A 26,917-nucleotide genomic window follows, 5' to 3' on the forward strand; every position below is an offset into this window, starting at 1 on the left:
TTAAAGATAGAATTTGACAGATCCTTTGTAAATTATCTCTGGAATCCAATTTTCTCGATATTCGAAAAAGAAAATGGGGATACTGGCAGCGACCGGATGTTCATATAACAAAGATCATCTTCAATCCTGTTCAACCACACCACCTCAGATATGTAACTTAGCTCTATAGAAGGAGAGCGATGAGGTACATCTTTAGGACAAATGGCATATGCGTGAAATGGGCGAGACGGTTCTTTTTCGATCCCAAACTTTCTAACGTATTCTAAGGCCGAGGACACCATCCATAGATAGCAATAGTGGTTGTCGTATTTCTGCGAGAGTGTTCTTCTGAATTTGCGAAGTCCACTAAGTCTTGTATCGAGTATTCACATTTCTTAGTGTCAATTTTTTTCATGTATCAGCCCAACACACCTCTTTGAAAAGAATAGAAAAAAGATGTGTTAAAACCAAATTTTGTTATTTTCATCTCTGTCGTGCGATTAGAGCACCATTATCAGTAGTTGCTTAGATTGATTCTTAGAAAATTTTGGTTATAAATTAAAAAATTTAATCATAAATAGAATAAAATGTTCTTAGCTTTCATTTCAAAAAATTTAAAATTAATTATAAGAAAAATCCTAAGAACTAAACTAATACTAACCTAAGATACTACCAATAATTTTAGAAACTTACGGTGGTATGCTTAGTCTTTCACCGGGCCCATTGTCTCTAACCATTTTTCATCTAATGATTCCGGTACCATCTGGCATTATAAATAAACAACGATTATAAAGTTACTAAAAATAACAATACATAGGACCATGGCAGAGAAATCACAAGCTCCCCTGTGCACCAGAAGAATCTTTCGCTCGAAGTCAAGTGTTTGGTGTGAGAGTCTCGCTATGTAACATGTTTCTCTAAATGACTTTTGTAATGGTATTGGAATCGGAAACTGAAGATGATTGGTGGCTTTTATCATACCTCGTTTCATATAGATGCATATAACAATCAATCAACAAATTCACACCTGCTTCATTCTAGCTTGAATAACTTGATGCGAGTTTCTCTTAGTTCCTCGGTAAACAGAGGCAACTTGAATTCTCTCTAATTGTTATCTCCCAAATGCAGTTTGAATCCTCCTGCACTTGCAATCTTATAGGACTCTTATTCAGTTGTTTAAACTTGTTCAAAGTAAAGTCAAAATTTTAACTCTTTTTTCTCTGTGTAAGTGAATGATTTACATAAATAAGCAGTCTCCCGTAACCACAGCGACATTAATGAAAAAACATCTAAATTCTCTCGGCAACACGACCACCAACATCCACATTCCCATCCATATCTCCAAGCCATGCCTTGAGACTCGCTTCTTTACCTGCCTTGAACTCCTCAAACTTTGTTGTCTCCACAATATGTTCACCTTTCCCTGAGTCCTCTTCTTCTTCTTCTTTTAACTCATTGCTTTGCACATTGGGGTCAGCCTCTGACTTTTGTTCTTTGAAATCAAGTTGTGGCCATTTGATGTTGCTTGCCTTCTCCTTAGCCGTCATGAAGACTGATGTGAAATAGTTGCTGCTTTCACTATTATCCTGGCTGTTATCAGAACCACGCGTTCTTGTTGTTATACTGCTGGATCTGCTCCAAGGACTTGTGGAGTTGAGGATGACCCCTCTCCTCGGTTGTTTCGAAGACATTATCGCTAAAGAGTTCTTAATGTCTCCTATCATCTCATCAGCAATAGGTGAACCACAGTCTTTCATAGATTTCACCATGGCTATAGAATCTTCCAAGTCTTCGGTATGCAAGCCTGTTTCACGGGACTTCTCCAAAACGTTGTTGTTGAGATTAATAACATTCGGTGCTGCGTTTCGGATGTGCTGTTGAATGTAGTAAAGCCCCACTGAGGGTTCATTTGCAATGTACTTTATCATCTCCGCTAAGCTCTCGTTTATCTCCGCAAAACCATCAACAGTAGAGAACTCATGCATTCTGTAACAAAAAAATAAAAATAATCCCAAACATCTTAAGGTCTCTAGAATCAACAGTAACAAAGGAAACCTAGCACACCTGGTCAAGAACAATCAAAACAGAACTAGAAAATACAAAATAAACAATGCCAATAACAATGTTGACCAAACGAGAGGTTTGAGAATCTTCAAAGGAATCTAATGCAAACTACGTTTCACAAGTGATCCAAGAGAAGCTAAGGTTAACAAAAGAGAGCCTTCAATGAATTGAGGACTAATTATATCAACCTCTAATACATTTAGTGTTGCAGAGTAATGCAAAATCACAACCATGTCCAATCACTTTGCCTACACGAATCATCTGTACAATTTCTAGATAACATCTTATCATTCACCAAAAAACTAAAATTACAAAAAAATATCACTTTAACTCCATAAGCATTCAAGTTTCAGTAAGAATACACAGTTTAGCAAACAATTCAACACCTAAAACCCCTTCAATCACTATCCAATGAAAACGCCCAATTTTTTACTAGCTAGGCCTTCAAACACCAAAGCGATTCAATAACATAAACCCAGATGGAAAAATCTCCTAAAACCACCAAAAGAACAAAACTTGAGAAAGAAGAAGAGATAATTATAACTTACAGGAAACCCTAGATGACGACGAAACAGAGAGAAAAGAGGAGAATCGGTGGTAATAGGGTTCTTCGATTATCAATTTCTCTGTCAATAAAGAATTGTGTCTCTCCTGATTTGTTCCTCCTATCATTTGATCACGGGTTCCCAAAAAGAAAAAGTAAAATTTCTGAGCTTCCTTCACGGTGAAGTGCAGACAAAAATTGGTGCATAAGGAAGAAGACGACGATAATAATCCCCAAAATTGTTAGGTCCACGTTCTCTGTCCACGTCATCTTTCGCACGTGTCTGCCTCTTACCTCGCACGTTTGGGTGGTAATCGTTTGTGAGATTTCGGACAAAAGAAGAAAACAAGTTAACTTCGGTCGGAATCTTAAAACTTCTTTATGAAACTTCAAACAAGTCCTCCAATTACTATATGATTACAAGATCAACTCTTATCTTTGGTAAATACGTCTTTAACCCCTTCATAATATATAATAAAGAGATAAGGCTGTGTGGATATTGTTGTACTCCTGAAAATTTTTACGGTTTAACAAAAATAAGAGAATGAGAAATCAATTAAAAAATTCGAAACAAAGACATTAAGTCATTAACCCACTTTACTAATTCGTTCGCGATATATACTTATGGGAAATGCAATGTATAATGAGTCTGAATATCTTTCGGCGAATGTAAATAATTATTTTAACTCAAACAAACAATACATAGTTATAAGAAACCACGTAGCTTACATCTATTAAGAACCTAAATAAGGACGACGAAAAAACAAATACGAATGATTCTTTGAAAAATGGGTAGTCACATTAGGTTAACATACAAACACATTACACAAACGAATGCTGATTAACAAGCACATACGAATATTTAAATAATCATGGGTTGTCGACAATAACAAATGGTCATGGCCTCATGGGCCAACAAAAGGTCAAAGGGGTCAAAATTAAGCTAAAGCCTGAGCTAGTAGGGTCCTAAAATCGAATTTCAACCATTTCGTCTACTCTTGTTTTCTTTTAATAATCTGGAGATGAATAATTTAGTAGTATTAATCTACTGAAAGTGGTCTGACCATTAGACTCCCCTCCTACGCTTATATCTATTGACCATACGAGTTCAATCCACGGGTTATGCTGGTTATAAAACAAATTTTTTTTTTTTTTTTTTTTTTTTTTAACAAGTTAACTAAAGAAGCTGATGATTCATAAAATAAAAAGTGAAAAGGTTTTACATAATTTCAAAAGAAATACATTGTGAATAATATTCAACAAAGGAAGTAGAAACACACACAAACTTATATCAGCGAAGTAAAATTTATTTAATTATTTTCGTGGACTAATTTAAGTTTTGTTTCTTCAAGTATCCAACAGCCTGATTAAATATGTTATTAATATTTTTTTGAAAGAATATTTTTTTTTTCTATTGTATATACAGGTTTGTTATGTATACATGAAAAATATTCACGTAAACTGTTTGAATTATTTATGAATTTGTTTTATTAAATCATAAAGAACATTTCTTTAAGTAAAAAGTATTTATGAATTTGTCAACTATCTATTTAGATCCGAATTATCGCATTGAGGACTCGATTTTTCAACTTATTCAAAAATTGTTCGCCTATTTTAGTAAATCCGGGGTGTCATGATAACAAAATGCTTAATTTTCAGAATGCAACATAAATCAACAAGTCAAAGTCATTGAATTGGAAAACATAAAAATAGTAACTTTATTATTAGTAGCAATTCAACAACATGGATTATCATTTCCTAAAAAAACAAGCTGTAAAAGAGGATTGAAAAAGTAAAAAACAAAATAGGATACGGCCTAATTTGACATGTTAAGAAGAAATGCTTGCAAGTTACGGAAAAATAGACTAACTAGAGGCTAGCTAGAGATGTCACGATTTTGGTTGAAAGATGAACTGAGTTTTAATCAAGTTTAGTTTTCAGTTTAATATCAAAACAAAATCATTTAAGGACTTTTTAAAAGAAATAGGGTATGTGGATTGATTAGTTGGCACCTACTTTGCTTGGGGTGATTATTGATCCCGCGCCAAGAGATTAACTGCATGGTATGTTTGGAGACTTTCTAATCCAAGCGTGGACCACCAAACTAAACACTTACCATGTTTGCTCTTTAAAACATTGTTATTTTCTACTTGAAATATTAAGTCCTATCATTAGGCTGATAATATTATTACATATATGATTATATATTAATTGGCGTGAACAAATGGTCGCGACTGCCAACAATAGCCGGAAAATGCAAAATAATTTTGATAGTGCTCCACGGGAGTTATTATTTTTTTTTTTTTGCGAATTGTGATCTGAATACAATGAATGTGTTTATACTAATACGCCACTATTCACATCAGCGAATTAAATTGTGCAAACCTTAAATATACAAATAGTTATTGTAGATGTTTTATGTTAAGGATAACTGGAAAAAAAAAAATCAAGAAGAACAGTTTTGTGGTACGTATGAAATATCTGATGTAATTCCCAAGTCTTTAGAGTGATGTCCACACTAGGACTTGACTTATAACATGAATGCAATTTATTTGCTAAAACCAAAATATTTGAGAAAATAGATTGACAGAATACACCCGATGCAGATGGTCCACAAATTTACCATTATTCATTCCATAGATACGTGTGAGCGAATAAATCTACGTACAACTCACATAGAAACACAAAACAAATATGAAAAATATATACTATATAAGAATGCTTGCGCATGCATATATTTCTAAAGACATGTGATAATCGGTGGGTACAGCAAGGATTAGGTAGCTAACACTATGTATTGTTCCTTAGTCTAAACAGAAGAGTCAAACAGAGAATCTTAGTTTAAAGTTTAAACAATTACTTCATTTCTCTCTATATACTTTCTTAAAGCCAATGTCCTCTCACTGAATATATTATAGTAATCATTCATTAGTTGCAAGATTATGGGTCGTGACCTTTCTTTTCATAGTTTGTTGCTTACATTATTACAGTAGACAATAGATATGAGGTGTGCCATAATTCTCGGTTAATAATAGCCTTTATATGCATATACACAATATATGAAAGAGGTAATTAAAAGAATATATGTGGAATTGAAATGATAATAATAAAAAATGGAAGTGTGGAAAAAGGTGGAGGAGATAGAGGAATCCATGTGTATCCAAGCACTTGCAGACAAAATGAGCTTCAGAGAAGAGAAAAGCAACCTTTAGCTTTTTTAAGACCACCAGACTCAGAAAAGGAGATTTCAAACACACTCTCTCCTCTTTTAGGGTTCTTATATATTTCTCTCTCCTCTTCTTTAATTATGTCCTGAGAAAATATCCTTCTCCTTCTCACTTAATCATACCCACCACCAATCCATGATGCATCATCTGATCTCATCATGCATGTGTGATGATAGATGGATGATGATGTGTATGGATGTCTATATTTAGTGGGTGTGTGTGAGGATGAGATGCAAAAGCAACCCCACGAGCAATCCTTGTTTCACTCTCAAAAGACTAAACAAATTAACCAAAAATAAAAATATATATATATATATATATATATATATATATATATATATATATATATATATATATATATATATATATATGCCCTAACTTTAGCCTTTGCCTTTCTCTTCTCACTTGCCCTTTCCTTAGGGTTTCTTGTGGGTCTTTCTTTTTCCCTTTGTTCATTTTTTCAATTTTTCTCATTTATCATGATTTATTTTTGCTTTTTGACCCAAACACCTCTCCTTTAATTTGCTTGCCTCTTGTCTACATATACATATATTTATATACACACATGTATCTCTCTCATCCCACCCTTAATTGTTTTATATAAACCATTTCTCCTCCTCTCTCCATCACCTTCAATCTCTCTCGATCTCTCTCTGGATCCCCAATCTCACCTCCATGTTTTGTTTGTTGATTCCCATCTTCTCTTTTGTCTTTTCACCAAATCGTCATTTAAGGCTTCAAGAACAGTAACCCCAATTCCTCCACAAGAGGGAGAGAAAACAAAAGATCTTCCAATTCCATTCTCGTACATGCAAATCACAATCCATGCCATAGATTGTTTCTATTCCTCCTTATTTATTGCTTGTATCTGTTCATGCATGGACCAGGTGGAGAGAGCATTACTTAAAAATAGAATTAGCTATCTGTTTTAGGCGAATTAGTTTCCTTACATAACCATGTATATGTCATGACGCATATACATATGTAGATGTATATGTATTATATATGTATGCCTGGCTCCCTGTATGCCATATGCTGAGCCCATCGAGTATCGATGACCTCCGTGGATGGCGTATGAGGAGCCATGCATATCCTCATACATATATAATTATGTTTTGGTACCAATTGAATTGTGTTGATGAGCTTGTTTTGTAGAAGTCTCTGTTCATTGCCTCATCATGTGTAGAAGAGATTAGAGGTACCTCACGAATCCATCATATGCTTTTTTCTTGTGACTTCCCATATATTCCTTTGTTAGATATTTTGGTGACGTTCTCTCTCTGATTCCGTTCTTTCAATTCGTATTTTTCCAGTACACATGTTTGTCATATCATAGCACTTTTTACGAGGATTTCTTCTGTGTTCACATCAGTTTGGCATTTTGTTTTATTTTTTAAAAGGAAATGGTTAATTATAACATAGCTAATTATTACATTCCCGTACGGTTCAGATAGCCTTTGTATCTTTTCAATCATATCGGTTTTATGAATCTAGTTGTATATGTAAATAATTTTTGACCTACCCTTTTCTCTAATTATAACCCTTGTTAAATTTTGGTTTCAAATGCACAATTGTTTACACATGCACGAAGTTGGAACACCACACATTTCGGACTTTTGTTTTCGTGAGGTTTTGCAATAATTGCATATGGTTTGTTGGTCTCACATTGCCTCATATTATGCTTTTGTAATAAAAATATACACTACTTAAGATAAACTTATACTTAGGAGTATAAAGTTCAAGAATTTGTAAGATTCGATTAGAAATAGACAACCTATTTTGTCTATTTACTTAGGAAAATATGTTTGTTTTGTTTAGTTATGGATATGTATATATTATAGATTAAATTCATTCTTCACGAAATATTGGTTAGAGCTATATCTATATTTCGTAAATCCACTAAAAGTAAATCATATTTAGGTATCTAGACAAGAACAATAAATAGAAATTTCTGAAGTGCACAAGTAATTTTTCAATATACTTAAGCAAAAAGAAAATTCAGATGTACGCTATAAATAAGTTGTAGCAGTTATCGCGTTGCCGTTATGTTAAAATTTATTCGTTAGTCACTTTATTGTGTGTCTATTAATTTATTGCAAATTTGAACTTTATGAGTATTGATCTCTTAAAGATTTTCTTAAACAGTGACAATGTGAAATTTGAAAAGGATTTGTAAGAGTCTTAATGAATGATTCGAAGAGCAATGTGAGAACCAAAGTCAGTTTTAAGTCGTTTGTCTTGGTCTATTAGACTATTACTATAATTTCTTCAGGTATTATTATTCTCGGGCCAACTAACCTTACACTATTTGTTGTTAATGATTTGACTTGCATCTGAAAAAAAAACAAGATACGAAAACTTTAATGTTATTAAATTGGAGAAACCCTAGGAAAGGGTGAGCCTGCGGTGCCTGTAATTATTCCAAGCATCCATCCAACCACGCGTGAGACTGTTGACACAAACACACATGACAATGTATAGCCTCAACTTTTTATAGTTTTCTATTCACTATTTCTTCTTTTCTAAGAAGAAATTGTTAATTACTTTTTCTTCATTTTTATGATTCTTTTGTATATAAACATATTTTATTTATGTAAATATTAACTATACGTAAATATTAGTTGTTGTTTGATACTAGTAATGTTAGAAGTTGTATTATAGGAATCATGCATGGCTATTTTAGACTCAAGAGATTGTAAATCCAATTATTAATTGGTATATTAGATAAAAGATATTAAATATTATATTTATTTATGTTATGCAGCACATATTCACAATTTTATTCCATAAGATTCATAACATAAATAAAATATAATTTTTAATATCTTTAATATATTTAAGACTAGCTTTTACGAAATTTCTAATATGAAAAGATTTCTAACTGTATATTAAGTTTATAATGCAATTTGATGTAAAAAATTTACAAACAAAATATTATTTTTTATTTTTCTTGTGCAATAATATATCTTAGTTAGTATAAGGAACAAACCCAAATTATGATATATGCGTTGAGGAAGAAACATTCATTCGAAATCCAACACGTACCAAAATTCTTTGTAGTCTCAATTATTTGATTTCGCCAGTTAGTCAATATTCGTTTCATAGACTCGTAGTACATCACTTCACTGAATAAATATTTCATTTTTTATCATTTTATTTTAATGCTAAATATGAAGTTTGATATTGGGACTATAAAACCATGGGTGGTAAGGTAATGATGAAAGGAAAAATAGAAGGAAATAATGTTTTCATTGCTTTGGGAATCAGCTTTTTTATATCATCAACAAATAAATATTATTGTAAGAATCATTAAAGAAAATGTTGTTTATAATAATGATAAGGAGATGGACCACACTAGTCCCTATATATCTTGTGATTGGGCATTAGGGAATGATGAAATGTATTTTTTTTTTCTAGTATATCAGTCAAAGTAGGTCAACAAAATAATTTCAACAACCGAGGGCCACGCTTATTTCACCTTTTCCAATCAATTATTCTTGTAATTTCGAATTCTAAATTCTAATTATACTTAGACCGTTATCGATCTGTGACATGATGTGATTTGTATGTACATATAAGACAGATTCTACCTCTGAGTGTGGTTTATTAACTTATTCTCTCTGCGACAAAATAAAATAAAATTATTCTCTCTATTGTTTTCGTATATTTAAATCATTAATGTGTTTTTCCTTTTTCGTCGAAATAAACATATTATAGTGTGTTCGGTCCGAGTCCAAAAACAGTTTCGGTCCATCCTTAAAAGAAAATTTTGGGTTAGTAAATTTCGATATAATCCTGTTTTAACCAAGTTTAGGGTTGTCCGAATCTGAAAAAGGAAAGAAAAACTGATTTCTGTAAATATTTAAACAATATTGTCATAATTGTTGTTTTCTTCTGTGAAATGAACTATTTTTACAAAGGAATGATCGAAACTGGTTTTGAGAAATGCCAAAAAATGAATTCGTCCAAACAACAAAACAAAGACGTCTTCTCCAAGCACTATATATATGCTACAAAAACGTCTTGTAGCTATTCGCGTAATTTGGTATCAAGAAGACGGTTTTCAAAACAAAATCAGAAAGTGATGTCAAATATGCAGTGGTATAAAAAGTTGAATGTTCTTCATCTCAAAATACAAAACACAGATACCAAACCATTTCACAAAAAATAAAAAATTGTTTTCTATTTGAAATATTAAACACGGTTTCTAAAACATTTTATTTGTTTCTCTAAAATATTTTAAATTAATACACCTTAAACTTTGCCAGATTTTAGAGATGAAAGTGCTATAGACTCATTTCTTTTTTTTTTCACGTTAAGCTCTCTTAAGTTTATGATTAGGTGAAAACCAACTAAACTACAACAGAAGCCCACGTTGATGCGTGTAATCAAACCATTAAGAGAGTTAACATATGAATGAACCGAAACTAAACCCGATTAAAAGTAACAACTGATTGTGTTTATGACATAAAATTTAAGAAATAACTGCGTAATTGCTCTTTCTAGTGTGTGACTTCAATTTGTATGAAGAAAGAATGAATACCCTAGAATGAAAACCAAAGTTGCTCTTGGTTTTTAACCGGTTTAGCTAATACTTAACCGGCCTAATTTGCTAATTCCATTAGTTCTGAATTGCCACGTGAACATATATGTTAACGAAGTATATATAGTCGTTATTTAGATAAGTTAATGGAAGTAATAAGGTTGAAAATGAATACTTCTAATATTCGATGGCTAAATATGTTTACACTTTGATCATAAGAAATAAGAAGAGACTTATAACATTAGCCTGCAAATTGAACTATGCAAGTGCATGCAACAACAGATTATACTATTAACAACCTAACCAGTAACTAGTTATAACCACTAAGTTAGGACATTTTCTGATTCAGTTTGAAAAACAAATCCGTGTTTTTATTACTTTGACAATCAATTTATCATACAATTTGTAAGGAGAAACAAAAACAATGCTGAATATATTTCACATTTTGAGAGGCTTCAGCAACTTAAAAAGTGAGGCCAGACTTGACGATGAGATCAAGAAAACACAGAATATTTCTGATATTTGGTCGTTCATTCGAATTTTCCCTCACAGCAAGCTCAGCTAACTCAGCCAATTTAAGCAAAGGCTCTACATTTCTTGGCAAACAAATGTTCCTATCGATTATCGCCGCTGCTTTTCCTTTCCTGATCAAAGGAACCGCCCATTCCGCAATCCCCGCAGGATCAGACTCTCTATCGATAGCTTTTCGCCCGCTTAGTATCTCAAGTAGAACAATACCAAAGTCATACACATCACCTTCTCTATCACTATTGCTTGAATCCCTTTCATTCGAGCTTACCAATCCGAAATCCGCAATTCTTGCGCACATTTCACCGTCTAACAAGATGTTGGACGTTTTCACATCTCTGTGAATTATCGGAGGATCTACTTCGTTGTGTAAGTAATCAAGTCCTCTTGCAGCCTGCAACATGATCTTCAGTCTCATGCTCCAGTCCAGTTGTGAAAGATCTCCATGGAGATGATCATGAAGCGTACCGTGCGGCATGTACTCATAAACCAAAAGCCTTTCCCCCATCTCTGAGCAGTATCCTAACAAATTCACAATATTGTTGTGTCTGATTTTGCAAAGAATCTCTAGCTCGGACTCGAAACCTCGGTTATTAGAGTGAATGATCGTTGCAGCATTCGCTCTTTTGACCGCAACATGTATCCCATCAGATAAAACAGCTTTATAGACAAACCCGAAGCTACCTCTCCCGAGCTCGTTGAATTCTTTGAACCCGTGAGTCGCGTCTTTAAGTTCTGATAGACGGAAGATCTTGGTTTCCCCGAGAGATACAGCGGTTGGTAGAAGAACCGACTGATGAGGGACAGGATCAGGATCAGCTTCTACAGAATTCTTATCGAAACAGAAGCAACAAGTCATCTTACTCCTCTCTTCATCATCTCGTTTACTACCTTTTGTCATCTTTGGAATGAAAGACAAACCAATCAACATCACCAAGAACCCTAAAACAGAGCACCCTATGATGATCACCAATCTCCGTACCTCTCTCTGCTCTTTCTGCTCATGCTCCTTCGATTTCGTAGCCCGAATCTTACAGATACCGTAACAAGAACTATTCTGACATAGCGAACAAGGAGTACAGACCCGGTCCGCGTTTGGATTACAAGTGCTGGAAGGGAAATACCCTTCCAAGCAACTGATTCCACAACGTAAACAAATGTTGAGGTTATGAAACGAGCACAAGCTAGTAAGCTCAGATTCTTTCAAGATACTTGCATTGAAAGCAAACCAACCATCACCACAATTACCGCGAGGCGAACACATCCCGGGGCTACATAACTCCAAAGGAGGACTATAATCCGCTTTCGAAGAATCATGAACTCTCCAACAATCAAGAACTAAATCAAGCTCTCTAACTCCACAAGTTGTTGAATCCGAAGACGAAATCGCCACAAACCCTGAAGTATTAGGAGCTGAAGATGATGAAGAAGAATTCAAGTTCCTTCCCCAACACTCAACTCCATGATCATCCTCACGTATACCACAATAATGATTAGCACCAGCTGAAAGAGCAATAAACCGAGGCCGGTTTGGTAACGAACCAAACTCTGTTTCATCTCCAAAGCAATGAAGTTGACCTGAATCTTTAGAGACACCACAAACAGAGTTCCTCCCAGAAGCTAAAACCTCGAATTCTTCATTATTGGAGAAATTCAAAAGGTTTGATTTTGGTCCCCAACAAACCAAGTCTCCATCTTTAGTAACACCACAAGAAAACCCATCTCCAGAAACAATCTTACGAAACATGAGACTATCTATATAAGGATTATGAAAAGAAGAATTCCAAAGAAGACCAGAAGTGAAATTAGTGTTATCACTATACTCCCAACAATGAACAGGACCATAATCAGGACCTGAGTAATACAATCCACTAATAGCACAAACATGATTGTTACCAGAAGCAATCTGTAAGTAAGAATTATACTGAAAAGCTCGAGGAACGAGATTCTCAGAAGGATCTTCAAGGTTCCAACAAAACGCACGCGAAGTGTTCGACGTAATGGCGCAGAGAAAACCTTCACCACCGGAAAGAGAAGTCATTGGAGGAGAATAACCGGAGATTTCACCTGGGGGTCGGTTTAATGATCGGTTAGTGTTTCCTCTATCCCAACAGATGACTTCTTGCTTCCCACTTGCGTCAATGGCGCAGAAGAATCCGTTTTCGCCGAAAGCTGCTGCGATTGTGCCTGTTGAGCCATACGCAGAAACTGTAATGATGAGTGATGAAATGGTGATGATGACGAAGATGTGAGAATTGGGTTGCATTTTGGTGTTTGAGCTGATGAATGTTTTGGGGAGAATGATTGAAGAAGAAGAAGAATCGATCTGAGAGGTGATTGAGTAGACATGTTAATGAATGCAGTTCTTGTTTTGTTTTTTGTAAAAGAATAAAAATTGTAATAATAATTGGAAGTGAGCTGTTTATGTCTGCGCGAAGGTTCATTGGAGAGAGACAGTCCAAGTTTACATATTGGTCAGGGAGATGGAATTTACCAAACCAAGAAAAAAAATATTAAATCATTTTTATTATATAGTTTTTGTATGAAATAAATGAAATTCTGTACGGACTTTAATTTTGACTGTGAGGATTAGAGCTCTGTTATGTTATTGGAAATGGCGACGCATTACAAAAAAAATTATACTCTAAAGTCCAAATCATACGTGATTATCGAATGTGGCATACTAATTTTGTGTAAATGATAAAAACAATTCAGTGTTTTTAAAGTGTGCTAGATAGTTATAAATTACTATATAAGCAAATTAAGGCAAATGTTTTTCACAGCAAGGCAATTTATTAGGAAAGGAAAAAAGGCTGGTGTCGTGCAAATTAGAGTACGGGCAAAAGGATTTAATAGTTGACTTTGCATTTAATCATATGTTCGAATAGCTAGCACATGCCTTTCTCCACGTGATATTAGCTTAAACAGTGCCGTTAATTAAAATATTCGTCATAGCATTTACTTGTTGTCAACATTCGATAATATTAGCTATAACCAGTGTTTTTACGCCCGACCGGTTAACCTGTGACCCGAACACTTTTCCGGTTTGGGTTTAGTGCTAAAACCCAACAAGTTCAAAATCGAAAAAACCCACAAAAACTCGCAATTAACCCGTGACCCGGTGAACCGGTTGAACCGGCCGGGTGTGGGTTTTAAAAAGTTCTCTTGATTTTACAATAAAATATGGGATTTTAGACTTTATTCAATTATTTTTAAAAGTTTTTTCAGTTCTTAAATTCATTTGATATTTTAGATTTTGGTGAAGACTTTACAATACCGCCTTAAAATTGAATCGAATGGTGAGAGAGACAACCGAGATTAGTTGTTTGAATTCACGATGTTTTATTAATTTATTTCTGTCATTGATGATCTCTTAATATATTTGTTACGGTGTTAGACATTTAGTTGGATTTCAAATTTTTAACCACTTTATTATTATTGTTTGATTTTTTCTATATATTTGGGTATAAATAATTTTATATTTTATTAAACATAATATAATTTTATATTTGATTAAATATGATATGATTATTTTTGTTTTATATTTATAAATACTAAATTTTTTTTATATAAAATACTCTAAAATTTCTATTAATATTAAATTTATTAAATAAATTTTAACTAATTAATCCGTGGTCCAACCCGGTTGACCCGATGACCCGGTGACCCAGAATGTAGTCCGGTTCATCGTCCGGGTCGGGTTTCAAAACATGTTGTTTCGATTTTGTAGGATTGGATTCAATTGTTTATAAGGTAGTTCCAAGGGACCAAACACTAAATCAAATCTTTGATGTTATATGATTTGCCTAAATTACATGAAGTTATACATGGAGTAAGTGATTCGCCTAAACTACTTTACATATGATGTTAAAATTAAATGATTCAAGTTGGATGACAATATTTAGTCGAAACAGTAGTTATCACTGGTATTTTCTCTGTTCCAAGTTATTTGATGTTTTGAGTTTTGTTATTTGTTTGATGTTTTGGAAAACTATCATTATTTTTTTGTAACCAATAGTGAAAGGAGAGAAGTAAAATTAATATTATTAAATTAAGCCAAATATTAATCATCATAAATTCAAAGGTGACTAATTAGGTAGACTCCTTTCTGTTTTTACCCTCTTGATTTTATTTTTTATTTTTTTGTTAAGAGAGGATGAGCTCAACTTTCTAAAGCATATATTGTAAAAAAAAAAAATCATGATGGAAAGACTCGAATTCTTATTCTTCAATTCTTATCTTCAACTTAACCACTAGCTAATAGATCACGGTAAATTAATAAATTGATTGTTTTTTTTTTTGGGTCAAATGTAATTTGATTGTTCATTTTTAACACTTTATGCATTAAAAATAAATTACTGATAAGAGAAACCAAAACATTACTAGTGCGCAATATAAAACCTGAATACTACTCAACATATTCATAAATTTCCAATAACCACATTATGATAGTAGTCAACATTTCTCAAATTGCTCGCCTAAGTGCGTTTACCCATACTTTCATTGAAAAAATGGTTTGTTCAGTCATCAGTGTATGTATAAAGTACAGATATCAAACACGAGTTTGTGAATAATGTTGGTGCGTTCCGAATTTACCGTGAAACGAACGCACCAAACGTGGTCATATATATTGTTGATAGTCGAATTAAAAACTTATTTAACGTCAAGTCTCCGATTATGTGCTTAATTAAGGTTACGATCTGTACATTAAACGCCAACGAGAAACTACGTAATAGCATGTGAGCATTGAATTAAGAATTAAACAAAATCAAGTGTTTAAAGATAATAATATAAGAAAATCACACACAGGATCACACAAGATTTAGGGCAAGCTTAAAGAGAGAACAATGTTTGGAAGGGAGAGAACATCGGCTTGTGTTAAGTGGGTCAAGTAGATACTGTCTTCTCTGTCTTTTACTCCAACTCATATTCATACATGATACATGCATAAAATTATTTATAATACATTTATACAAACCACTTGTCTTTTTTTTTTTTGATATGTAATTGAGTTACAGGTTGTTCTTACATATTTTTGATTTAATATATATATATCAATAAGACAAATAAAATTCTCGATTATTAGGAAATAATATAATGAACATTTGATTTAATTTCACACATAGGTGGGTTGTGTCCGGTCGTCACGGGACGAGTTAGAAGAATCGTAGGTTTTGTAGGCTAAACATGCCGCAGATTGCAGACTGTAGAAGTCATTGTTTCATACAAAATTGCAGACCAGACCAGACCGTGAACCTTTTGTATTTGATAATAATTGAAGTACAGATGTTAAATAATATATTGTCTATGCTATATTTAACTTCTATAAAGCGATAAACAATGTAAGACATATATATGTTTATCAATATAAAGGTGATAAAATATATTATTCGGTTTGATATGTTTGTGAATGTCCAACATATATCATAATCATACTATTAATCAAAGCGTATACGTTTTATGATTTGGTTTAGTTGGAATGGTTAGGGTTTACTATGGTTTGGTTACATATTACTCTTTTAATTGTTTTGTTTGGTTTAGAAATTGGGCCGATAGGCCCGATACTGCCATATTCTTACTGCTTTGACCCATTTATATATGAGTGTCAAAATTTTCAACCTTATCGCGACGACTCTTTGAAGCTTCCGTTGCTGACGTGGATCACTCCTCTCCGCCACAAAAACAAAACAGAAAAACAAACTCAGACATGAGCAAGAGCTAGCCGTCACTCTCACTCTCTGATGTCTCACGAATTCCGATTTCAATTCTAACTTAAACCATATTTCTCCGATCAAACATGGCGTCCGTATCTCCATCTCCGTCGTGTTCCACTATACCCATACCACTTCGACGAACATCTTTCGCCGTTGCTGAGTTGAGACGATTAAAACAAAGAAGAGCGATCCCACCTGTGTCCGTCGGTCTCGGACACTTCGCTGATGTTGTACGCAATGACGTTGATTTCCTGAAGAACAAAATCGGTATCGGACTCCGTTGGGCTAACGAGGCTTTTCGTGTACCGGAAGTGACTAAATCCGCTGAGGAACTGTTTTGGCTTAGGCATCTTGAGGATCATACTTCTCAGAATTTGAAGTCACAATCTTGGCCTCAGCCTTCCTACTCAGGTGTTCGTTTTCGTTTTCGGTGATCATGATTGTTAATTTGTTGCTTGACTTGATCAGAACAATGCTTTGATAGAGATATCTCAGTTCTGAACTATTTGATGCATCGTTCGAATGAAAGAGAAGATCTTTTTCAAAAGTAGAGGAAGATTAGATTCTTAGATATACTTGCAATGGTGACTGTGATAATAAAGTTGAAAGCTTTAGGTTGGAGTATCAGTGGAAGTCGATTACTGTCAATGATCAATCAAGTAGATTGATTTTTCCAATCAATGGCATTCCTATAGATTTGGAGCTAATTTGATAGGTTAAATTGAACTAAAAAGCTGACAAGACCATTCCTAATGTATTCTTCTTGTTTACTGTTAGTGGTGATTCATTTGCTGATGCAGTTTTTGAATTGTTTGGTAGGGCTCACTGGGGTGGATTTGTTCATGGCTGATGTCAAAGCCTTGGAGACATATGCTGGTTACTTTTACAGTCTTTCTAAGATGTGGTCAAGACCACTTCCTGAAGTTTATGATTCACAAGCTGTTGCAGATTACTTTAATTGCAGGCCTCATGTCGTTGCCTTTAGGCTTCTCGAGGTATTTGTTTAGAGTTTTTGTTGGTTCTGCTACTAATCACTGGATGATTTGAAATTATGATAAATGCTTTAGAGATACTGATGTTTATCTGATGAAGTGTTTCGTTTAGCCTAACGCATTAGTATTCTTGTTTTTCTTGAGTGACGGAAAATTCGGATGTGATTTTAATTGATTCTTAAAATATAGGTATTTTCTGCGTTCACGATTGCTGCCATCAGATTACGAACATCAGCATCAGTTAAGGGCAAAAGTTTAGAAGCTTCAGAGCAGATTTTTGGGATGGTGTTGAAAGAAACCATGCTACATTTGGGCCCAACTTTTATCAAAGGTCTGTGATTAGCTTATTATTTTTGAAGTGAAACTATCCATCAGTCACCATTTACATTTACTGCCATATATTAGATACTTTGATCTGTTGTGAATGATTCTTCCCTCTCTTCTGCTGGTTCAGTTGGTCAATCGCTTTCCACGAGGCCAGATATCATTGGGACTGAAATCTCCAAGGTCAGATAGAAGTTATGGTCACATTTGTCTAAATCTCTTAGCTTTTAATAGTGTCTTTCTGGTGCATGTTTCCATTGTTCTTTCTCTATTCTGCATGCTACATTTGGTTGTTCTTAGGGATGTAGCTGTCTGACTATGTTTGTTATGATTTGAAACTGCAGGCACTATCTGAACTGCATGACCGAATCCCTCCCTTTCCCTGGCCTGAGGCTGTAAAAATCCTTGAAGGGGAATTAGGTGGTCCTGTCGAATCATTCTTTAGTCAGTTTTCGCAAGAAACTGTAGCAGCAGCATCCTTTGGTCAGGTATTTACTCTGGTTTTTATCTTACAAGAAGTAAGCATCATATGAATCAACTTGTAGGATGCATGCCTTATACTTGATATGATATGTTAAGGTCTACCGAGGAAGGACCCTCGATGGTGCAGATGTTGCAGTGAAAGTTCAGCGCCCTGATCTGAGACATGCAGTGCTACGCGACATCTACATTCTGCGACTTGGGGTTCGTGTGAAATCTACCAAGTTATGACAAATCAATCTGCTTGAATCATGTCATAGTTATATGATATTTCTTTTGATTGTTGCAGTTAGGTGTATTGCGAAAGGTAGCAAAGAGAGAAAATGACATTCGTGTATATGCTGATGAGCTTGGAATGGGTTTGGCTGGAGAATTGGACTTTACTTTAGAGGCTGCCAATGCCTCTGAATTTCAGGTACTCGGCATTAGGTTTTTAGAAAACATAATACTTGAGAGGTTGCCAATGCCTCTGTAGTTTGACAAACACAAAATGAAAAAAAGTTTGACAACAGAAAAAAAGATTATTGCTTTCTGCTTCTTCTGATAGATATGTCGCTTTTGTTCCCTCTAAGTGTGATGTGCTCATTATTTGTCCATGCATAAAATTGTGGCTTATATAGCTTGTGCAATCAAAGTTTAAATGTTGTTATGCTGTTCCTTCACAATGTACTCTCTGTTCGTGCTAGTATCTATGTTATTTCCTTAATTTTGTGGTTTAAGTTTACAGCAAGTATCTAGTATGCTTTGACTGACCGAAGTACTTCATTTTGAAGGAAGCTCACGCACGATTTTCCTATATCCGGGTTCCAAAAGTATATCAGCATCTAACGCGCAAAAGAGTTTTGACCATGGAATGGATGGTTGGTGAAAGCCCAACCGATCTACTCGCAATATCTTCTGGTTACTCTGATCATGACAATGAGAGTCATGAGAAACAAAAAATTGAAGCGAGAAGGCGTCTTCTTGATCTGGTAGGTTAACATATGCTTTGTAGTAATGATAAAACATCTCATGATGTTCTATTTTGATGTTCATTAGTAAAGGTGTGTGACTGTTTGTAATTTTACTGTGATGATACTTCAATGCAGTTACTGAAAAAAAAGTAGAATTAATCTTACTGATGCCTTCAGTTGTTTATATTGAACTGCATGTTTAACGTAATTTGTTATAATCCATGTTAATTTGGTAGTACCATTTTGCTAGAATATTTTATATTCTAATGACTTAGCTTTCTTTTAATTTCCACTGTAGGTGAACAAAGGGGTAGAGGCAACTCTAGTTCAACTCCTTGATACAGGTATTTTGCATGCAGATCCGCATCCTGGAAACCTTCGTTACACAACATCAAGACAAATAGGGTATCTCCTAACCATCCATCAGCGTTACTCAGAAAATTCTGACTGTGACAAGATGATCTTAACTTGATAACCACGTGTCTCTATGCAAGGTTTTTGGACTTTGGTTTAGTTTGTCGGATGCAAAGAAAACATCAGCTTGCCATGCTCGCATCAATTGTGCATATCGTAAATGGTGATTGGGCCTGTCTTGTTGAATCGTTGATTGATATGGATGTCATCACGCCAGGCGTTAATACCCGTCGTTTTACTCTGGTAATTATATAATTTCTGATCTCAGATAGTGTAGTGTATCTTCAATTAATATATAGCTGAATGTGTTTGGATGTTAGTATTCTCATATCTTATGATTCTTGAAAACAACAATACAGGATCTGGAATATGCATTGGGAGAGGTTAAACTTATAAACGGGATTCCTGATATCGAGTTCACCAAGGTTAGACATGTATTTCAAAAATTGTTGTTAGAGACATGCATTTTAGTCTAAATTAGAGAGGCAAGTTTGTTTATATTTACGACTTTTAACTCTAACACATGGTATACCTGATTAGTATAGTGGTTGGTTTCTGTTGCAATTCTTTCGCATTCTTCTCTGTGTTAGTATCCTTGAACCTAGTTACTTAAAGTGCTAGGATGCTAAGAAGTTCCATCTGCACTCTTATATGGCAGCAACTTCTATCTTGTAGCTCGTACATGGGAGAATGCAACCAATCTAAAATTCTTATAGTTTTATCTTCTGCGTGAGTACCATTGAATTCATTAATATTTCTTCCAATGCTTCTAATTTTTTCAAGGTGCTTAGTAAAATAGTCAATGTGGCCCTGAAGTATCAGCTACGCATGCCACCATACTTCACACTTGTCCTCCGTTCTCTTGCTTGCTTGGAAGGTACTTGTGATTGAGTCCTTGATTGTTTGTTTGATAACTTTATTTGTCATTTCTTTCTAGCCATGCTTGGTTTCCTTTACTTGGCATTTTGCGTCATTCTTTTTGTTGGCTTATATCGTAGAAGAATATGTAATCCATTTGTTTCCATCCTTTAGTTATTTGCTTTCTATTCTTGTCTTCCCAGGTCTGGCTGCAGCTGGAGATCCAAATTTTAAGACATTTGAGGCAGCATACCCTTTTGTGGTTCAAAAGCTCATCACTGAAAATTCAGCTGCAACAAGGAAGATTCTTCATTCGGTATTACACAGTTTCTAGAGCCATTTAAGTGACTTTTTATAGTTTCTGTTTCATAAAGCTAAATAGCAGAGAAAACTTCTTAACTTCTGTTGGTGTCTGTAGGCAGTCCTTAACCGAAAGAAGGAATTCCGATGGGAAAGGGTTGCTCTTTTCCTGAGTAAAAGTTCTACGAGGTATTGTGAATCAGACATTTGACTTATGCATTAGAATTATGTCTAGGTATAGCTCTGGTGGATAAAGTGGTGTAGGTAATATGGAAAAGATGAGAATTTTAGTGCCTCTGGCTCTCTTCTAAGTACTTTCTTGAGGTCAGCAACAGAAAACTATTGTTAAATTACAGAAGTATCAGATGAAATATAATAATTTAGTTACAAAGAGTCAGATGGCTCACAACAAAGAGCAAGTAATAGGCATCTAACGTAGCTTTGACTGGTAATGATTTGATATTAAAGTATTTGAATGATCTTTACATTCATATTCTGTCTTGTTTAGCCCCTGCATATTGTTTACTATCTTGTATTCTAGGTCTCTGTATAATAATAAGTTATTTTATACCTTGTCTAGGAAACAATCGCCACTGCTAAAGTTATCAAGGGATGAAACTTCTGTTGATAGTAGTTCCAATCTAACGGACAAAGATGCTGACAATGTAAGTTTGGTCTTGAGACTTTTGGCATCCAAAAATGGTGTGGTTCTTAGAAGACTCTTGATGGCTGCGGTTAGTTTCTACATCCTAATTGCTATTCTTCCCATCGTTTTTGCCAGTTTTCTGAACTTAAAGATTAGTCTCTAACAAAGTAAACAGGGAATAAGGTACCTTTCTGGTTATGGTCATCATTCATCCCCATGTTGACTTTAACTTGTGATTAAAGTAGATTTGTCGTATTTCTGAGGAAATGACCTCTCAAGTAATAAACTTTGTATTGTTCTCTGTTTTGATAAAACAGAACGGGACTTCACTGATCCGGACATTTATTTCAAGAGAGGCACTTGTCATACGCCAGAAACTTTGCATGACGATTGCAACTACGATGTACCAATGGATGGTTGGAAGCCTTGGAATTGAATCCCTTAAATTCATTTCTCTTTCAGACCCACCACCATCTTCAGGAATCAACATTACAGTCAAAGACTTCAAGATTCTAATCAATGACAAGCGGGTCAGAGTAATACTGAGAAAGATACTGGAGTCTGCAAAGAGTGACCGAGTTTTGATGCTCAGATTCTGCTGGACTTCCTTTGTCATGTCTCTCACCACCACTGCGCTTGCTTGCCATCGGTTTGTGATCTCGGTCTCTGAAGGTTACGTCAACTACTTATCTCTGTCTGCTCCAGTCGCACTTCGTACCTGATTACCTGAACATCCTACACCAACACAGAACCAGAATCACTAATGTATATTGTTGTCAAGACCCAAAGCAAAGGGTTCCTTAGTAAGAGGGATAGATTCTACAGAAAGACTAAATATTTTCGTGTATAGAGTCGTTCCATATCTAATCCTATCAGACGATCAATGCCTGTCGTAACGATATATGACTAATCATAATATCCGAGACCTCAAGGAATCCTTTTGCTCTGCTTCAAGAACACTTAATAGAGTTCTCCACTCTAAAATGTCCTACATTTACCGAAACCTCTTGGGCAAGTCCAAAACACAAAACATATTTGATTGAATAGGACAAGCGTTTGTGTAAAACATATCAGTTAACTAGATCTAAAGTCTGTCTACTAATATGAAATGATATCATAAAGCGTTTGAGCTTATAGCAAAATTCAGATAAAGAAATAAGAAAAGTGTTCATTCCTAAGTTCATATCATTTACAAAGAATGAACAAACAGAATGTAAAAAGTATAGTCCTATCACTTCTTGAACGTAAACTCAGACAAATCAACCTTGACATGCTCAACAATCTCCTTCTCTTCTCTAACAGGACTTGCCATGTCAACTTGGGGATGATGACTATTGCTGAATTCAGAATCTGTGATCTCACGTTGGTAAGAGTGATTCTGAGATTCAGGGTCGAAGAAATGCTGATGGCCATGGCCTTGGCCGCTATAATCAGAGAATCTAGGAGGAGAAGGAGAAGCAGTGAAGCTGGTTTGTTGGTCGAGGCTGCGGTTATTGTAGTTGTGGAGGAGATGCACCGGTGACATGCCATGTGTTGGCGTAGTAGGACGGCTCGAGTGAGGTGTGTTAGATCCTGAGTGTCCATGTTTCGTCTGTTTCTTGGCTGTGTGGTGCCATTTCTTCAATGCATTGGCTACCCTGTCGTTGAATATTGTCGGCCTCATTGATGTTCCCATCTGCAATCACATTTTAGTGTTAGAGAAATCCTATACATCCAAAATAATCTAAACTATATATGGGACAATCACAATTTTGTAGCAAACCCTTAATTGTTTCAAACATGACGCATTGACACTTAGCAATTTAAAATTTGTTAAAAGTTGTACCTGAGTAACAAGAGCATAGAGAGGTAGAGTGATGTAGCTGCATAGAACTTGTATTAATACCCTGCCGTATACAACAAGAAGAAATTTATCGTTAAGGTTCAAAACATACAAAAGATAATATTATTTTGTTGTATGTTATGTATAGTTGAGGAAGTTAACAAACCCCATGGTGATCCTAATTGCAATGTCTTCTGTTTTGTGGTGGAAGCAGTTTTTGAGTGTGAATTCGTACTGCAAAATTAATTCATAACCAAAATCATTAATTTTTTTTCAAAAACATATATAAATTGGAAGAAGAAAATGGATTGTTATTGCTCACAGTGCTCCAAACGAAGAAAGCCAGTTGAAATGCATTCTATAAACAAAATACATAGAAGAAACAAAATTTAGAAAGTCATAAGAAAAGGGTTGACAAAAAAAAAACTTAAGATGGTAAATGTAAAAAAGTAAATAAGTGTACCGTGAAAAGAACCAAGTGAATGAGGAAGAGAATGAAACGAGGACGACCAAACCAAAAGAGATCATCGCCCGGTTCAACCACAGGAGCTCCTTTAACCACATCTCCTTTTTCTTGAATCCTTAATCCTAATTTCGATATTATCATTTGAAGTTTTGCTCCTACTATCAATATCACCTTCAATATTTACACCAACCATATACAATTATTGTTTATTCACAGCTACATAATTAATACACTGAAGACTTTGAAGTGAAATTTTTTATTACTTACAATCAAGGGAAGGAAGGGCAGCCAAAGATATGAGTCCCATCCTATTTTAATTTGAAAAAGACATTGAAATTTAGAAAGATATTTCGTTGATATATAACGATTTGCTTAATCTCTTAAATGAATTGTTAGAGAATTAGGACATACCATGTGTATTGGTCAATATGAATAAGACAGCAATGCACCATATCAGTGGGCTGCATTCACACAAAGATATTTAATCAGATATTTAACTTTTGTGCAAGATTGTTTGAACAAAATATTAACAAACTTGGTTTAAATAAAAATAAAAAATGGGACATACTGTACCTTATACCGACAACCACCGTGAAATCTTGTTCCAAAGATCTTTCAATGTATTTTTGGAAATCGAAACGAGCGGCACTTCCTGCTGGCAAATGTGCCTGCACCAATTCACCAATTGGAGTAATTAATCAACAATTCATAGTGTATTACTAGTAGTATATGCTAATTATTACTTACCATAATAAAGCCATGTCTTAGTGTAAGATAATCTACTTTTGTCACTGATCCAAAGAACTGTCTGAAGAAACATGTCTGCATTCCATTTCCATCCATAAGTTTTGTTGTCAATTTTTAACCAAATTATATATAAAAAAATTACTCACAAAAAGTAAAGAAATGAAAACTTACAATCCAGAGGGTAAAGGTAGACTTGCTCCATATATTCAGATGTCTACGTCCGAACGATGTATCTCTTGCAAATCTGAACCTCTCTGGATCTATAATAGTTAAATAACCAATTGAACTAAACAAATTAAATCAGAGGACAGATAATATATAGTTAAATAAAAATAAAATATGATGTTACTTTCTTGTGTTAAATTGTTTATTCGTGAGTCAAACAAACGACGTTGTAATTAATCAACAATTCAATTATCTAACTCAATCAAATAAACAAACTAATCAATGAAATAAACAATTATCTTCCCACTGATACGCTATCAAGATGTTAACCTTGGCAAAGTCAACTACCGGATTATTAGTCATTTTTCTTTGATTAATTACTTCTACAAATATAAACTCTATGGCGATGAGATAGTGTGTGTTGTATATGTACATACCATTGGCATATTGGTACTCAATTGTTTTGGTCTCTCTCTCCCATGACTTCCATTTCTTCATCTACATATTGCATAACCATATATAGATTAAAAAACAAATTAAACACATACAAATATATGCATAAACTTGTACAAAATGTATAGAGAAGATCATGTACCTTGGTCTTTCCTAAAGCATAGGTTATAATGCAGTAGAGAACATGAAAAACAGCGAGCACAAAGATGAATATATGCAGCTGGTGGATACCATAGGCAGATACTAATGCTACTTTCCCCTGAAATCGAAAATATGAAATAAGATTCCGATATATATATTTGCTAAACATAAAAGCGGCATACTAGTATAGTTAGTAAGTAATTATGAATTACATGCCTTTTCTGCGCATTTGTCATAACCCTTGGTGGCTAAATTTCGGCGAGGACTGTAAAAGTCGTTGGAGTCAAAATCTTCAAGAATTTTGCGGCCATCGTCGATATAATCTTTACCATATTTGGCGATTTCTTGATGGTTGCTACAAGGATGCCAAGTCGCAGCAATATTTCTTGGAATGCAAATCTCGGAGACTGGTGTTTGCAATACAACCAATAGAAGCGATATGAATCCCAGAAGCATCAGTTCTATTTTCATCACAATCCAACAACAAAAGAAGAAAGTTAGTTGGGAATCCAAATAGAGAAAGATTTATCATATTGTAATATAAAAAGTCGTCTTTGATGACAACTTTTTATAGAATAGTGAATTAACTTGCCTGCTTTAACCTTTTCAAGAGCTTCAGATAAAGCTTTCTTGTGCTTCTTCTTAAACCACTACAATAAGTGAAAAGAAGAATTAGAGATTAATTATGGGGTTATACCGAATAAATTTTGATTGCCTAGTTAAGAAAAAGCGAGATGATGCATTAATAACCTTAAAATGCAAAAGTAATAGTACTAAATTAATGTGTACTTTCGTATCATTTGGAGAAAAGCAAAAAGAGAGAAAGGAAGATTTGGAAATATAAAAATGAAAAATATACGTACGTGACCAATAAAGTGCAAGAAGTATTCGATCATGATGGAAATGAAAAGGAGAACGAAGCAAACTACAGCAACAGCCCATGTTGGTGTTTCCTCTAGTGATCGCTCTTTTATTGCCATTAATTTCACTGCTCAAAACTCTTTTTAAGTTGTTTTTGTTAAACTTTAAACTCTTAAGTTTCTTAGCTTTTAGGGTTTCGCAAGTTTATCGATAAGGGGAAAAGGAGAAAGAAAGTGATATGGACTTTGTTCCTGTTATGTCTCTATATATACATAATTCAATTAAAAACAAGATGCCTATACATGAGTTGTTGTTATTTCTTTGTAAAGAGAATAAAAAGAAAGTCAAACAAGTGAAAGCCGCAATTATTTATTAAAAAATAAGGGAAACGAAGACTTTGACTAATTCAAAGATAACGACTTGAGATGAAGTGGCATGAGGAGACTGGTAATGCCGTGTGAACTTAGCTACCACTTCTTATGGGTCATGCATACCTTAAAACGATTTTTTCAATTTTAAAAACTAAATGTAGTGTTCGGTCGTTCTGATGAAGACTGAAATTTTTTATTTTATTTTTATTTTTAAAAGACCGAAATTTATTCATGCCTCGCATTCACATTTTACGGTACGATCAAAGAAATGGGTTTTGGCAGTTATTATGAATGTCTGCGATGTTGAACTGAAAAAGATACTTTT

The 26,917-nt window shown here is 34.4% G+C and overlaps 5 protein-coding genes, 1 long non-coding RNA gene and 1 other non-coding gene across 8 annotated transcripts; 2 read left to right on the top strand and 5 right to left on the bottom strand.

Moving 5' to 3' along the window:
• Positions 1-32: 32 nt before the first annotated feature.
• Positions 33-716, bottom strand: AT2G39160 (uncharacterized protein; the record flags this gene model as incomplete). The annotated part of the gene is made up of 2 exons (NM_129473.1): positions 33-351; positions 673-716. 2 exons carry the CDS (start codon positions 714-716, stop codon positions 33-35), a joined length of 363 nt encoding a protein of 120 aa, NP_181449.1.
• Positions 717-1,088: 372 nt separating this feature from the next.
• On the bottom strand, positions 1,089-2,840 carry AT2G39170 (MEF2BNB-like protein). Its single transcript, NM_129474.3, has 2 exons — positions 2,592-2,840; positions 1,089-1,965 (listed from the first exon to the last, which is right to left on the bottom strand). The coding sequence occupies exon 2, from the start codon at positions 1,962-1,964 to the stop codon at positions 1,269-1,271; it is 696 nt and encodes a 231-aa protein (NP_181450.1). The 5' UTR covers position 1,965; positions 2,592-2,840; the 3' UTR covers positions 1,089-1,268.
• A 2,889-nt stretch (positions 2,841-5,729) lies between these two features.
• AT2G09010 lies at positions 5,730-6,074 on the bottom strand. Its single transcript, NR_140452.1, has one exon. It is a non-coding gene; the product is annotated as an other RNA (long non-coding RNA).
• A 747-nt stretch (positions 6,075-6,821) lies between these two features.
• On the top strand, positions 6,822-6,906 carry MIR160a. The gene has a single exon (NR_140739.1). It is a non-coding gene; the product is annotated as a microRNA ath-MIR160a precursor (primary transcript).
• Positions 6,907-10,693: 3,787 nt separating this feature from the next.
• On the bottom strand, positions 10,694-13,312 carry CCR2 (CRINKLY4 related 2). Its single transcript, NM_129475.4, has one exon. The coding sequence runs from the start codon at positions 13,149-13,151 to the stop codon at positions 10,821-10,823; it is 2,331 nt and encodes a 776-aa protein (NP_181451.1). The 5' UTR covers positions 13,152-13,312; the 3' UTR covers positions 10,694-10,820.
• A 3,198-nt stretch (positions 13,313-16,510) lies between these two features.
• On the top strand, positions 16,511-22,640 carry ATATH8 (Protein kinase superfamily protein). Of its 2 annotated transcripts, none has more exons than NM_129476.3 (16): positions 16,511-17,010; positions 17,419-17,594; positions 17,781-17,922; positions 18,046-18,098; positions 18,260-18,403; positions 18,495-18,599; positions 18,685-18,810; positions 19,169-19,366; positions 19,647-19,753; positions 19,843-20,005; positions 20,122-20,187; positions 20,546-20,639; positions 20,824-20,936; positions 21,039-21,109; positions 21,501-21,654; positions 21,884-22,640. In NM_129476.3, exons 1-16 carry the CDS (start codon positions 16,683-16,685, stop codon positions 22,286-22,288), a joined length of 2,445 nt encoding a protein of 814 aa, NP_565900.1. In that variant the 5' UTR covers positions 16,511-16,682; the 3' UTR covers positions 22,289-22,640. The 2 variants fall into 2 exon arrangements, with proteins under 2 accessions (NP_565900.1, NP_565901.1); NM_129477.1 differs by having other exon boundaries at positions 19,173-19,366; positions 21,043-21,109; positions 21,884-22,494.
• MLO12 (Seven transmembrane MLO family protein) lies at positions 22,584-26,486 on the bottom strand. Its single transcript, NM_129478.5, has 15 exons — positions 26,224-26,486; positions 25,953-26,010; positions 25,577-25,821; positions 25,362-25,478; positions 25,204-25,264; positions 24,773-24,861; positions 24,602-24,676; positions 24,428-24,522; positions 24,266-24,315; positions 24,122-24,162; positions 23,852-24,025; positions 23,711-23,746; positions 23,555-23,622; positions 23,392-23,452; positions 22,584-23,241 (listed from the first exon to the last, which is right to left on the bottom strand). The coding sequence occupies exons 1-15, from the start codon at positions 26,338-26,340 to the stop codon at positions 22,798-22,800; spliced, it is 1,731 nt and encodes a 576-aa protein (NP_565902.1). The 5' UTR covers positions 26,341-26,486; the 3' UTR covers positions 22,584-22,797.
• Between the last annotated feature and the right edge of the window lie 431 nt (positions 26,487-26,917).

The sequence above is a fragment of the Arabidopsis thaliana genome, chromosome 2, assembly GCF_000001735.4.
Source record: "Arabidopsis thaliana chromosome 2, partial sequence".
Lineage (NCBI taxonomy): Eukaryota > Viridiplantae > Streptophyta > Magnoliopsida > Brassicales > Brassicaceae > Arabidopsis > Arabidopsis thaliana.

What these genes read in the sequence shown, in the direction of transcription:
- AT2G39170 (NM_129474.3), bottom strand. Translation starts at nt 1,964, where the DNA reads ATGCATGAGTTCTCTACTGTTGATGGTTTTGCGGAGATAAACGAGAGC.
- CCR2 (NM_129475.4), bottom strand. Translation starts at nt 13,151, where the DNA reads ATGCAACCCAATTCTCACATCTTCGTCATCATCACCATTTCATCACTC.
- ATATH8 (NM_129476.3), top strand. Translation starts at nt 16,683, where the DNA reads ATGGCGTCCGTATCTCCATCTCCGTCGTGTTCCACTATACCCATACCA. An exon ending in GGGCCCAACTTTTATCAAAG is followed by an intron (nt 17,923 to 18,045) that starts GTCTGTGATTAG and finishes CTGCTGGTTCAG; the next exon opens with TTGGTCAATCGCTTTCCACG. An exon ending in ATACCCGTCGTTTTACTCTG is followed by an intron (nt 20,006 to 20,121) that starts GTAATTATATAA and finishes ACAACAATACAG; the next exon opens with GATCTGGAATATGCATTGGG.
- MLO12 (NM_129478.5), bottom strand. Translation starts at nt 26,340, where the DNA reads ATGGCAATAAAAGAGCGATCACTAGAGGAAACACCAACATGGGCTGTT. An exon ending in TCTTGCACTTTATTGGTCAC is followed by an intron (nt 26,011 to 26,223) that starts GTACGTATATTT and finishes CACTTATTGTAG; the next exon opens with TGGTTTAAGAAGAAGCACAA. An exon ending in TAAGACATGGCTTTATTATG is followed by an intron (nt 24,523 to 24,601) that starts GTAAGTAATAAT and finishes GAATTGGTGCAG; the next exon opens with GCACATTTGCCAGCAGGAAG.